Below are 13,131 nucleotides of genomic sequence, written 5' to 3'. Positions count from 1 at the left end.
AAGGGTGAATAGACCTGGGGGTTTCTCTTGAGAAAAGGCTGAGCGCTGATCAAAGAAAGACTTTCAGAATGATGACGGGCACTGAGAGACTGCTTTTAGGAGACCCAGTGCAGGAGACACTTCATACAAAATAATATTTTTCCAACACGGAGGGAGAGATGGGGGGGGAGACGGAGGGATGGAGGAAGGAGGGGAGGGGGGAGAGGAGGGAGGGGAGAGGAGAGGGGGAAGGGGAGGAGGGAGATGGAGGGGAAGGGGAGGAGGGAGATGGAGGGGAAGGGGAGGAGGGAGATGGAGGGGAAGGGAAGGGGGAGATGGAGGGGAAGGGGGGAGATGGAGGGAAGGGAAGGGAGGGGAGGAGCGGACGAGAGGAGGAAGTGCAGCAGCCGGTAGAGATGTTTGAGCACCTGCCTCAGCCTCACCCGACGGCGCTCACTGCAGGAAGCGAGTGATTGAGCCCGGAGCCGTGCAGACGGAAGCTCGGCCGGCTCTCCGCCGATGGGGGAGTGCAGGTATCCCTTCCAGCCCCTGCCGATCCTCGCTCTCTTCTACCTGTGCTACCTGTTGCTCGGAGCCCTCACCGTGTCTCTGGTGGAGCGGCCCCATGAGGACAGACTCCGCCAGGAGCTCCGGCTCCTGAAAAGCCGCCTGCTCAACGCCAGCACCTGCCTTTCCGCCTCCGACCTGGAACATTTCTTGTCGCGGGTGCTGAATGCCGATAGATACGGCGTCTCGGTTCTCAACAACAGCTCCCAACACACCAACTGGGACTTCGCTTCGGCCTTTTTCTTCGCTAGCACTCTGGTCACCACAGTGGGTGAGGATTCTGTCTTTTAAAGTTAGTCCTTACTTCAAAACAGAACTTTCAAACTTCAAGTTTTCCAACTTCTCTCAGTCCCAAAAGTTCTGTAACTTTTAATTTAAAATAGGTTTTAGAATAGCAAATGGAATTGAATATATAATTATTTCTTTTAAAATGTGAACATTTAATACATATTAAGGTTCGAAGTTACTTGAGTTTAAAAGGTATTTTTTGCATTGAGTAATATACGTACATAGATGAGGAAATGTTCTGAGGGAGTGGTTGAAATTTGGAATGTGTTGTGTGAAAGGGCGATGGAAGTACATTTCATCCCAAAAGGAGAATTAGTAAATACTTGGCATCAGGGCAGGAGTAGGGCCTGTGTGAAGGGAATAGTTCTCTTGCATTCTGCGTGCTTTCTGAACAATGTCTCATCCTGGCAACGAAGTTCAACAAAATTCTTAAACTACTCAGTAGGCCAAGCAGCGCCTGTGGAGAGAGAAGCTGTCGAGGATTCGGGTCCATACACTACACAAGGAAATAAGAGCAGGAGTAGGCCACTCGGTCCCTCAAGTTGGTATTCCCCCAACCCCCATTCGATGAATCACAGCTGATCTACCCCAGGCCTCGTCTCTTGTCTGCCAGTATCTGAGTACTTCTCCAGACTGCACAGCGGTAGAGCTGCTGTTTCAGAGCCCCAGCAGTCCAGCTTCCATTCCGACCTCGTGTGTCCGCTTGTTGGAAGGAACAGGAGAACCAAAGAGACTGCAGTAGCTCGAATCTGGAGCAAGGTCTCGGGTCGAGACCCTCCACCAGTCTCTGCATTACCCCTCCCTCTCACTCCTACACACCGGCTATGTTCCCCCGACACCTTCAGTCCTGACACGGGGCCTCGACCTGAATCATCGACCATCCCCCTTTGCCTTGACCTGCCTTTCCCTCCGCAGCTGCTGCCCGACCCGCTGGGTTTCTCCAGTGGTCTATTCTTTCGCTCGTTCTGCGTGCAGTTTGGTAGGTTAACCGGCCGCTGTAAATCGCCCCTAGTGTGTGGGTGAATGGTAGAATCTGGGGGGAGTTGATGAGAATGTGGGGAGAATTCAGTGGGATTAGGGTAGGATTGGTGTGAGACGGTGTTTGACATTGGGCACAGGCTCGGTGGATAGCTCTGTGGACTGACGTAGACTTGATGGGCCAAATGGATGGCAGTGAAACCTGAGTCCCGGCGTCGGGGACATGGAGACGCCCCACGTCCAAACCTCCGCCCACCTGCCCCGTCAACCACCACCCCCACCCAGTGTCTACAGTCTCCAGAGTCCTTCATCAGCCACCCCAGAACCTATAGGACCAAAGTGCAAGCAAGTCATCGCCAATCCTCGAGGGGAGGGAAACGCAGCCGCCAGTGAGCACCAATAAACGTAACCTACAGCACGGTATTGGTATTGGTTTATTATTGTCACTTGTACCCAGGTACAGTGAAAAACTTGTCTTGCATACCGATCGTACAGGTCAATTCATTACACAGTGCAGTTACATTGAGTTAGTACAGAGTGCATTGAGGTAGTACAGGTAAAAACAATAACAGTACAGAGTAAAGTGTCACAGCTACAGAGAAAGTGCAGTGCAATAAGGTGCAAGGTCACAACAAGGTAGATCGTGAGGTCAGAGTCCATCTCATTGTATAAGGGAACCGTTCAATAGTTTTATCACAGTGGGATAGAAGCTGTCCTTGAGCCTGGTGGTACGTGCCCTCAGGCTCCTGTATCTTCTACCCGATGGAAGAGGAGAGAAGAGAGAATGACCTGGTAGTGTAACGGTTAGTGTGACGCTATTACAGTGCCAGCGACCCGGGTTCAATTCCCACCACTGTCTGTAAGGAGTTTGGACGTTCTCCCCGTGTCTGCGTGGGTTTCCTCCGGGTGCTCTGGTTTCCTCCAACATTCCAAAGACCTACGGGTTAGGAAGTTGTGGGCATGCTATGTTGGTGCCGGAAGTGTGGCGACACTTGTGGGCTGCCCCCAGAACACTCTACGCAAAAGATGCATTTCACTGTGTGTTTTGATGTACATGTGACTAATAAAGATACCTTATAAAGCTGCTCCTTAAATTAAATGACAGCCCAGGACAACCAGACCCATCTATAAAATAGTACCAGGGATCATTTGAGTCTGCCGTGAAGGACCTTTGCTGATAAGTGTGTCTGTCCTGACGCAGGGTCTTGACCTAAAACATCGACCATCCCCGTTGCCTTAACAGGTGCTGCTCAACCTGCTGAGTTCCTCCAGCAGTTTAAGGAGAAACTGGATAGGCTGGGACTGTTTTCCCTGGAGTGGTAGTTGGCTGAGGATAGAGGTTGATAAAACCATGAGGGGCATAGATCAGCTGGATGGTCACATTCTTTTTCCCAGGGTAGGGGAGTCTAAAACCAGAGGGCATAGGTTTAAGGTGAAAGGGGAGAAATTTAAAGGGGATCAGAGGGGCAAGTTTTCACAAACACAGAGGGTGGTGGGTGTGTGGAATGAGCTGCCAGAGGAGGTGATAGATGCGGGGACAATTACAGTGTTCAAAAGACATTTAGGTAAATACATGGACAGGAAAGGTTTACAGGGACACGGGCCAAACACAGGGAAATGGGTCTGGCTCAGGTGGGCACCTTGGCCAGCAGGGACAAGTAAATCAGGTGCACACCATCCGACCTTGTGTGCAGACTGGAATTACTACGTGTGAGTGCTGAGATTTCACAGCAGAGCTGGGACAGGCCTGTTGGGACACACCTGGTGACACTGAGTGTGTGTAGAACAAAGGACTGAGTTATAGGGAGAGATTAGACAGAGATTTCTGAGATTGTTGGAGACTGAGAGGTGATCTGAAATCACGAGGGGCATAGATAGGGTGAATGCACTCAGTCTTTTTCCCAGAGATGGGGTATCAAGAGCTAGAAGGTATAGGTTTAAGGTGAGAGGCAAAAGATTCAAGAGGACCTTGAGGGGCAACTTTTTTTATACAAAGGGTGGTATCTATGTGGAACGAGCTGCCAGAGGAAGTGTTAACAGCTTTTAAAAGACAGTTGGACAAGTACATGGATAGGAAAGGTTTAGAAGGTTATGGGCCAAACACTGGCAAATGGGACAGCTTGGATGGAGCATCTTGCTCGGCTTGGACCATATAGGCCGAAGGGCCTGTTTCTGTGCTGGTCCTCGCTAGTATTACAACAATGTGGTTTTCAACCCTCCTGGGACTACAGGTATTAAAGATTAATTTCCTGAGCAGTGCTTCCAGAAAGTGGTAGGACATCAAGATGTTTTCATTACTTCTTTGGTTTTCTTTGAATAACTTATTCATTAGCTGGGGAAGTATGGGCAAATTGGTGCCTTGACATGCAAAAGCTGTCCAGTGAGATAAAGGCAAGATTTTAGAACAGCAACAAACACAAGATGCTGCAGGAACTCAGCAGATCAGGCAGCATCCATGGAGGGAAATAAACAGTTGACGTTTTGGGCCGTGACCCTTCATCAGGACTGGAAAGGAAGAGGGCAGAAGCCGGAATAGGAAGGGAGGGGGAGGAGCGCACGCAGACAGGGGAGAGGTGGGTCCAAGTGAGGGGGGGGGAGGTAGGTGGGTGGGGGGAGGGGGGAGATGGAAGAAGCTGAGAGGTGATTGGTAGAAGAGGCAAAGGGCTGAAGAAGAAGGAATCCGGTCGGAGAGGGCAGTGGACCCTGGAATAAAGGGAAGGAGGTGGGGAATAGTTGGGCAGGTCATGAGGGCTGGGGGGGTAAGAGAAGGGGTGAAGGGGCCACAGGAATGGAAGACAAAGGGGTGGGGGGAAAGGGGGGGGTTACTGGAAGTTAGAGAAATCAGTGTTGAGGCTATCAGACTAGAGACTACAAAGGCAGAATATGAGGTGTTGTTCCACCAACCTGCGCCTGGCAACGTGGCAGTCGAGGGGGCCGTGGGTAGGCGTGTCGGTGTGGGAGTGGGAGGTGGAATTGAAGTGAGTGGCCACCGGGAGATCCTGGCATTTGTGGCAGACGGAGGGAAGGTGCTCGATGAAGCACCTCATATTCCCCCGGGCAGTGCACAACCCACGGCATGAACATTGAATTTCAGGTAACCTGCTCCCCCTCAGTCCCTTTTCTCTCTCCTCCTGATCTGCCCAGTTCCTCCTGCACCCACCCCACACCCCCCATCACCCTCCACCCACCCCATCTGCCCGTCACCCACACACCCCTCCCCCTGGGTCCCCTCCCCCCACCGTTCCCCTCTGCCCCTCCCCACCTCCCTTCCATGCTCCACCTTCCTCCATCTGCAGCCCTTTTGTCACCTCCACCTGTCACCTCCCGGCCTCTGTCGCTACTCCCGCTCTCCCCTCCTCCATCTGCCTATCGCCCCCTCCTCACCTGGATCCACCCTCTCTCCTCCCAGCTCTTGTTCCACTCCCTTCCCTCCATCTCTTTTAGACCGGCCATCTCCCCTCTGCTGTTTCAGTCCTGATGAAGGGTCTCGGCCCGAAACGTCGACTGTCCATCTCCCTCCACAGACGCTGCCCGACCTGCTGAGTTCCTCCAGCATCTTGTGTGTTGCTCTAGATTCCAGCATCTACGGTCTCCTGTGTCTCCTCTCAGCCATCCAGTTGTTTTTCCATTCAGTTATGGCACGAATGGGTTGTTGCCCATTCCTAATTCCTCTCCAGAAGTTGGTGTTGATGAAGCGCTGTAGTCTGTCGGGTGAAAGGTGTCCCCATGGCACTGTTGGGGAGGGAGTTCCTGGACTTAGACCCAGAGACAACGAAGGCACGATGAGATATTTCCAAGTCAGGATGGTGAGCAACTTGGAGGGGAACCTTCAGGAGGTGGTTGGGGTCATAGATTTCGGAGATGCTCTTGGAATTTTACAAGGTGGTTTATTGCAGTGTGTTACGCTGATGGTGCAGTGTGTCAGTGGTGGAAGGAGTGAATTTTGAATGAGCAATTGCAAAAGCATCACAGGCAGTGGTAGATGGCGGGGACTCTTGGATTCTGAGCGTAGATAGTCAGAACAAATGAGATATTTGAGCTTTTGGCACACTGGCCTTCATCAGTCAGGGCATTGAGTAGAGAAGTTGGGAGGTCATGGTGCAGTTGTACAGGACACTGGTGACGCCGCACTTGGAGTATTGTGTTCAGTTTTGGTCACCCTGCTATAGGAAAGATGTTATTAAACTGGAAAGGGTGCAGAAAAGATCTACAAGGATGTTGCCGGGACTCAAGGGACTGAGTTATCGGGAGAGATTGGACAGGTTAGGGTTTTTTCCCTTGGAGTGAAGGAGATTGAGAGGTGAACTTACAGAGGTGTATAAAATCATGTGGGGCATAGACAGGTTGAATGCATTCAGTCTTTTTCCCAGGGTTGGGGAATCAGGAATAGAGGGCAGAGGTTTAAGGTGAGAGGGGAAAGAACTTGAGAGAGAAACTTTTTCACACACAGGGTGGTGCATATATGGAACGAGCTGCCAGAGGAAGTGGTTGAGGCAGGTACATTAACAACTTTTAGAAGCCAGGTACATGGATAGGAAAGGTTTAGAGGGATATTGGCCAAACACGAGCAAATGGGACTAGCTTGGATGGGATCTTTGTCAGCATCGTCCAGTTGGGCTGAAGGGCCTGTTTCCATGCTGTATGACTCTGTGACTCTTGACCAGTGTTCTCCAGCTCAGTGCTGAGGTAAACCCAAGTCCCTGAATCTAAAACATCTCAGAGCGCTGTTTCAACGAGGAGCTTGTTGTCGTGGCAGTGCAGCACTTCTTCCTCAATGAGTCACACTTGGCGGAGGCAGGGGGTGGAACTGATGGACACCATTACTGCGTGTGTGATCTTGCATCATCCACATTGACTGCAGGGCACAACACTGAGTGCATCTGGAAAAGATCCTCCTTGCCTGTGGATCCCTCCAGGCTGTCTTGGTGTGGTGGATGGAGTCCTCGAAATTGGAATCACAAACAAGGGCGGGGCCGAGGGTAGGGTATGGGGGTGGGGGAAGTTTGGTGCGGAGAGAGAGGGAGGGAGGGAATTTTGGGGGGTAAGCGAGAGAGGGAGGGAAGTTTGGGGAAAGAGAGAGAGGGAAGAGGGGGGAAAGAGGGAAGAGGGGGGAAAGAGGGAGAGGGAAATTGGGGAAAGAGAAGAGGGTTTGGGGGAAAGAGGGTTTGATGGAAGTTGGGGGAGGGGGTAAAGGGAAGGGGGGAGGGAGGAAAGGGGGGAGGGGGAGGGAGGGAAAATGGGGGAGAGGGAAGGCGGGGGAGGGAAGCAAGCCCTGGGGCTAACACCTCACCGATCTTCGGAAGAAAGGTGTGAGTTGATTCGCCGGGTAGTGTGGTGGACAGAAAACCACGCCTTCCAAGAACCAGAAAATGTAAATCCTGGTGGAATTTGCATTTAATCTCGAGCTGATGTTTGAACCGTCTCTGCCCTGCAGGTTATGGACACACCACTCCCCTCTCCAGCGGAGGGAAGGCTTTCTCCATCATCTTTGCCTTGGTGGGGGTCCCACTGACGATGTTGTTCCTGACGGTGCTGGTACAGCGGCTGATGATCTACCTGACGAGCCGTCCCATCCGCCTGTGTCAGGAGAGGCTGGGGTACTCCAAGCAACAGGTGACCCGGGTCCACCTCCTGGTGTTGGCGCTGGTGGTTCTCATCACCTTCTTCATCATCCCCTCGGCCATCTTCAGCGCCATCGAGAGGAAGTGGAGCTTCCTCGATGCCTTCTACTTCTGCTTCATCTCCCTCACCACCATCGGCCTGGGTGACTACGTCCCCGCAGAGCAGAGCAATCAACTGCTGCGCCCTCTCTACAAGATCTCCGTCGCCTGTAAGGAGTGTTTCCTTGGTCATCACCTGCGGATGGGATCTTTTGTGCACACCCCTTTCTCTCTTCCCCCAGCTATCTCCTGTCTCCTGCTCTCCATCCCTATCTCAGCCCTCCCTGCCTCCACCACTGTCCTTCTCTCTTTCCCTAACTCATGCTTGCATCTCTACTTGAACCGTCACCATCCCCTCTCTGCCCCCCCCTCTCTCCCCCCCCTCTGTGCACCAGTACAGTGAGGTACAGGTACAATGAAAAACTTGCAGCAGTATCACAGGCACATAGGTACAGTCAACACACAGGATATAAATTATACAGTGGAGAAAAAAAAGCGTGCAAAACGACATCAGTGCATAAAATAGACAAGTCCACAGCAGTGCGAGAGGTGGTCCGTAGTGTTCCGTTGCTGAGGTAGGGTTAGGGTTGTGCAGGTCGGTTCAAGAACCTGATGGTTGAAGGGAAGTAGCTATTCCTGAACCTGGTGGTGTGGGACTTCAGGCTTCTGTACCTCCTGCCTGACAGTAGCAACGAGAAGTGGGCATGACCTGAACGGTGGGGATCCTTGATGATAGATGCCGCCTTCTTGAGGCAGCACTTCCTGTAGATCTGTCAGTGGTGGGGAGGGCTGTGCCCACTATGAACCAGGCAGTGTCCACTGCTCTCTGCAGCCTCTTGTGCTCCTGTGCGTTGGAATTGCCGTACCAGACCGTGTTGCAACCAGTCAGGATACTCTCAACAATGCCACGGCATAGGTAAAAAGGGGATGAGGTCCTGCAAGTGGATTTCAGGGAGCAGGGAAAGAGATTTAAAAGCAGAATCTCAAAAGTAGTAATCTCAGGATTACTACTTTTGACTACTCAGGATCTCCTGGGTAAGGGGGGAAGAGCACACCAAGAAATGGATGGAACGGTGGTTCAGGAGGGAAGGCGTTAGATTTTGGAAACACTGGGATTGTTTCTGGGACAGTGTCATTGCAGGAGGGCTGTGGGAAGGGTTTAAACCAGCTCGGCAGCGCAGTGGGATCCTTGAAGGGAATAAGGGAAGGAGAGAAACGAAGCGTGAGGTGTAAGCTGGCATGAAAAATAAGCAAGGAAACGAAGACTGGCAGCAACCAGGGTCACAGTACAGAAAAATTACCCAAACACTTGCAACACTCCCAGCAATGTAGATCAATTACTGACACGTGGAAGTAACTGGGTATGAAATAAAAACAGAAAGTGCCACAAACACTCAGCAGGTCAGGCAGCTTCAGTGGAAAGGAAAACAAGTTCACGTTTCAGGTTTGGGATCCTTTGTCAGAACTTGGGTGTAATCAGGTCGGATCTAATTGCCATTATGGGAGCGGGACTGAAGCTGGGGCTGAATGCTTAGGGATATACAACACTTGGGAAGGGCAGGCAAAGAGGAAAAGGTGGCAGGGGAGAGCTGTGAATAAGAGATAGTGTCAGTACCAGGGTGAGAAAAGATCTCGGCTCAGCCGATCGTGATATAGAATTAGAATCAGTTTGTGTGGAGCCAAGAAGTAGCAACAAGCAGAAAGCATTGGTGGGAACTTTGACGCCACGGAATAGTAGTTGTAATATTGGGTGTGACATAAATCTGGAACTGAGAGGTGCATGTAACAGTGGTAAAAGTAGTCGTGTGGGACTTTACATATACACCAGGCAACTAAAATCAATGGTCGTAAAGTGAAGGATAAATTAGTGGCATGTATAAGAGGTGTTATTTCTGGATCGATCTATTGAGGAACCAACTGGGGTAAAGGTTAATTTTGATCTGGTGCAATGAGAAAGTGATAATTGATTCATCTTTTTATTAATGGCACTTTGGAGAAGATTGGCCATAATATAATAGAATTTAACGTTGAGTGTGACAGTGATATCGTTCTGGGGCCTTAAATCTAAAGAAAAGAAACTGTGAAGATGAGAGAAGACAGTTGGGGCTGTGATTGAGGATTAGACATTAAAAGATATAACTGTGGACTGATGGTGGTGAATATTTAAAGAAGTATTGCAGTTTTCAAAAAAGAACAGTACAGCACAGGAATAGGCCTTCTGCCCAAGATGTCTGCATTGAACACGGTGCCAAATTAAACTAATCCCTTCTGCCTGCACACGATCCATATCCCTCCGTCCCCTGCATGTTCATGTGTCTGCCTCACAGCCTCTTAAACACCACTGTCGTATCTGCCTCCACCACCACCCCTGGCAGCCCGTTCCAGGCACCCACCACACTCTGTGTAAAAAAACAAAACTTGCCCCGCACATCTCCTTTGAACCTTCCCCCAACCTTTCGCCTGAAATGCACGTCCTCAGCGGGTCGGGCAGCATCTATGGAGGGAGACGGACAGTCGCCATTTTGGATCGAGACCCTCCATCTGGACTGAAAGATAGAGGGGAGATGGCCGGTATAAAGAGGTGTGGGGAAGGGGAGGAGCAAGAGCTGGGCAGGTGATAGGTGGATCCAGGTGAGGAGGGGGGTGATAGGCAGATGGGGGAGGGGAGAGTGGAGACAGTGACAGAGGCCGGGAGGTGATGGGGGGGGGGGGGGGGGTGACCAAGGGCTGTGGATGATGGAATCTGATAGGAGAGGAAAGTGGAGCCTGGAACCAGGTAAGGGAGGTGGGGAGGGCAGATGGGGAGGGGGAGGGGGAGGGGAAACACAGTGGGAGGAGTGTGTGGTTCCATCTCCCTCCATAGATGCTGCCTGACCCGTTGAGTTCCTCCGGCGTTTGGTGTGTTGCCCGTACCTCGTCCTTGGAACAGCTCTGGTAGATCTTCTCTCTGCTCCCCGCCCCCCCCCCCCCACCCCCGGGGCTTCTGGAAGTGCGGCAGCTAGAAGAGCCGGAGCTCGGAAGCGGTGGTTAACCCTGCGCCTGTGTGTTCTCTGTTCTCTCCCGCAGTCTTCCTCCTGTGTGGTCTCGCTGTGATGCTGCTCTTCCTCCAGACCTTCCACGCCGCCGCTGGACTGCACGGCCTGACCGAGATCTTCAAGCTGCCGCCGTCCGAGGGCGAAGATGACGAGGGCGAGGGGTCCGTCCTGCAGCCAGGGCTGCCCTGCCCCTCCTCCCAGCCCAGCAAGGACCCCAAGCCACGGAGCCACGCTGAGCCCCCCTCCTACGAGTCCATTCTGCCCCCTGTGAACCGGTGACGGTGGGAGAGGCAGGTGGGGGGGGGGAGGGGAGGCGAATGGGGTCAGGGGTGAGGGGTCATGCCCTGCCCTATTTCCTTAGTGCCCAATCAACTAGAACATAGGGGGAGTAGGCCACTCAGCCCCTCCACAGTCTGCTATACTCTTCAGTAACGTCATGGCTGATCCAATCCCGCCCTTAACACCACCCTGTCCCACACCCACTGCGGTTCAAATGTCTGTTGGATTCTGCCTTGAATATATTCCATGTCCCCACCTCCACAGCTCGAGGTAAAAAAAATTCCAAAGGTTCACGATCCTCGGAGAGCGGGAATTCTCCATCTGAAATGGGCGACCCATTATCGGAGTCATGGAACAATACAGCACGGATACAGGCCCTTCGGACCAACCAGTCCATGCTGACCACAGTGCCCACCTAGCTAGTCCCAATTTCCTGCATTTGGCCCATATCCTTCTAAGCCCTGTCCCTCCATGTACCTATCCAAGTGCTTCCTAAATGATCCTGTTGTGCCTGCCTCACCCACTTCCTCTGGCAGCTCGTTCCATAAACTCACCACCCTCTGCGTGAAAAACTTTCCCCTCACAAGTCCCTTTCAAATCTTCTGAAGCCACGTCCACTTGTTGTAGTTGCTCACACTGGACGGGATCATCCCCTCGGCAACCCCACCCCTCCCCAGAACCTTGTCTGTTTTAATAAAACCACCTCTCGTTCTTCTAAGCTCCATTGAGTGGGCCAGTACTTGTGAGGTGGGGGGGGGGGGGGGGGGAAGGTGTGGGCTCGTGATTTGTTCGGGGGAACCTCCCTCCACCATGCTCCCAGCATCCTTTATTTTGCCAGCCTTTGACCTCTCCTGATGTCCCCAGTGACCTTGGATCGATGGTCCTGGGAAATCTGGACTCTCCCCTCCTTCCAGTCTCCTCCACGACCACAGACACTGCCCCACCTCATCTCCCTGAAGCTCTTTTGGTGATTGGAATGCTGCCATTCCAGAATCCGAGCTTGTTTATTTGACTGTTGGATTGTACTTCAAAAAGGGGAAAGTGCTTATCTGCCACGGCCCTTCTATCGATGGCCTCCAACTCGGAGAGGGACAGTCGGCCTTCATTTCCTGCCCCTGTAACCAGCTGTCCCGTCTGCCTGGGCCATCTCGAATCGCTCGATGCCCCTGAAGTCGAACAGCTGACCAAGATGTTGGGTAACCCACTCCCCTTGTGTTGCTCTCTCACCAGTCCACACAGGGTCTCTCTCCCTTTTCTGTTCCTTCCCCCTTCCCCCCCACCCCTGGGCTCATTTCGTGCGCCCCCCCCCCCCCACAGCCTGGTCCCATCTGCCCATCATTCCCCCCCACCATCTGGTTCCACCTCTCTCTCTGCCTCCCTCTCACTCCTATCTACCAGCTGTCTTCCCTCGGCGCACTCAGTCCTGATGTAGGGACTTGACCCGAAACGTCAACCATCCCTCTGCCTCCACGGATGCTGCCCGACCCGCTGAATTCCTCCAGCGGTTTGTTTTTAGCTGACCAAACATGTTCACACCCTGGGCTGAACTTCAAACCCCAGGACCTATCCGTTGCCCAGACCTGACGGCAGAATCTTGGGCCGTTCCTTGCTGGAGATGGGAAAACCCTTGTCCTCCAGCCTTCACACCTCAAGCCATTCGACACTGAGCACCATCCCCTTCATCCATGATGACCGCCCTGGCTTGTGTTGAGAGGTTATTAAGTTACTGCTCCAAAAGGTGACTGCTGGACCCTGCGTTCCAGCCCTACACCACACCAACATCAACTGGGCGGCTTGGTCACGTAGCAGGTAGTGCTGCTTCCACACCGCTCCAGTGATCTGGGTTCAATCCCGACCTCCGGCGCTCTGTGTGTGTGGAGTTTGCACGTTCTCCCAGTGACCGTGTGGGCTTCCCCCGGCTTTCTTCTCTCAACCCCCATCCAATCCAACACTTAAATGATATGTTTCCGTCCGATGGAGGTGAAGGCTCGGCTAGATCAATAAAAACTACTGCAAGCTCCTTGTTTCTTTTGGCCCCCTGTCATGTTATTCAATGTGGCAGTGTTTTGATTACAGCCAGGAGTGGCTGCTACAAATCCGTTTTGTAAGACATTTAGGGAGATTGCATCGGCCAATATTTTTGCCAAAACATTTGACAAAGCCCTTAATAATATTGACCTGATGGTAGATTGCCTCCGATTATCAATGCTTTTACATTTAATTGTGTCATAGGTTCCTAATATTAGCAGTAATTCTTCCACATTCAGAATAAGGTTTATTTTCACTGACATTTGTCATAAAATTTGTTGTTTTGCGGTAGCAGTACAGTGCAAGGCATAAAGTTA

The 13,131-nt window shown here is 52.1% G+C and overlaps 1 protein-coding gene across 7 annotated transcripts in view; it reads left to right on the top strand.

Moving 5' to 3' along the window:
- The window catches only part of LOC127586296 (HHIP-like protein 2), a 90,079-nt gene extending 77,265 nt beyond the window's left edge, over nucleotides 1-12,814 (top strand). For all 7 annotated transcript variants that reach the window (XM_052044114.1, XM_052044120.1, XM_052044116.1 and 4 more), the window contains exons 10-11: nucleotides 7,247-7,642; nucleotides 10,539-12,814. In XM_052044114.1, coding sequence (XP_051900074.1) covers nucleotides 7,247-7,642; nucleotides 10,539-10,786 — 644 coding nt within the window. In that variant the 3' untranslated portion in view covers nucleotides 10,787-12,814. The remainder of the gene's footprint in view (nucleotides 1-7,246; nucleotides 7,643-10,538) is intronic.
- The last annotated feature ends 317 nt before the right edge of the window (nucleotides 12,815-13,131 follow it).

The sequence above is a fragment of the Pristis pectinata genome, chromosome 35 (genome assembly GCF_009764475.1).
Source record: "Pristis pectinata isolate sPriPec2 chromosome 35, sPriPec2.1.pri, whole genome shotgun sequence".
NCBI classification, from domain to species: domain Eukaryota; kingdom Metazoa; phylum Chordata; class Chondrichthyes; order Rhinopristiformes; family Pristidae; genus Pristis; species Pristis pectinata.
The sequence above is the reverse complement of the archived record's forward strand: the minus strand, read 5'-3'. Positions and strand labels throughout refer to the sequence as shown.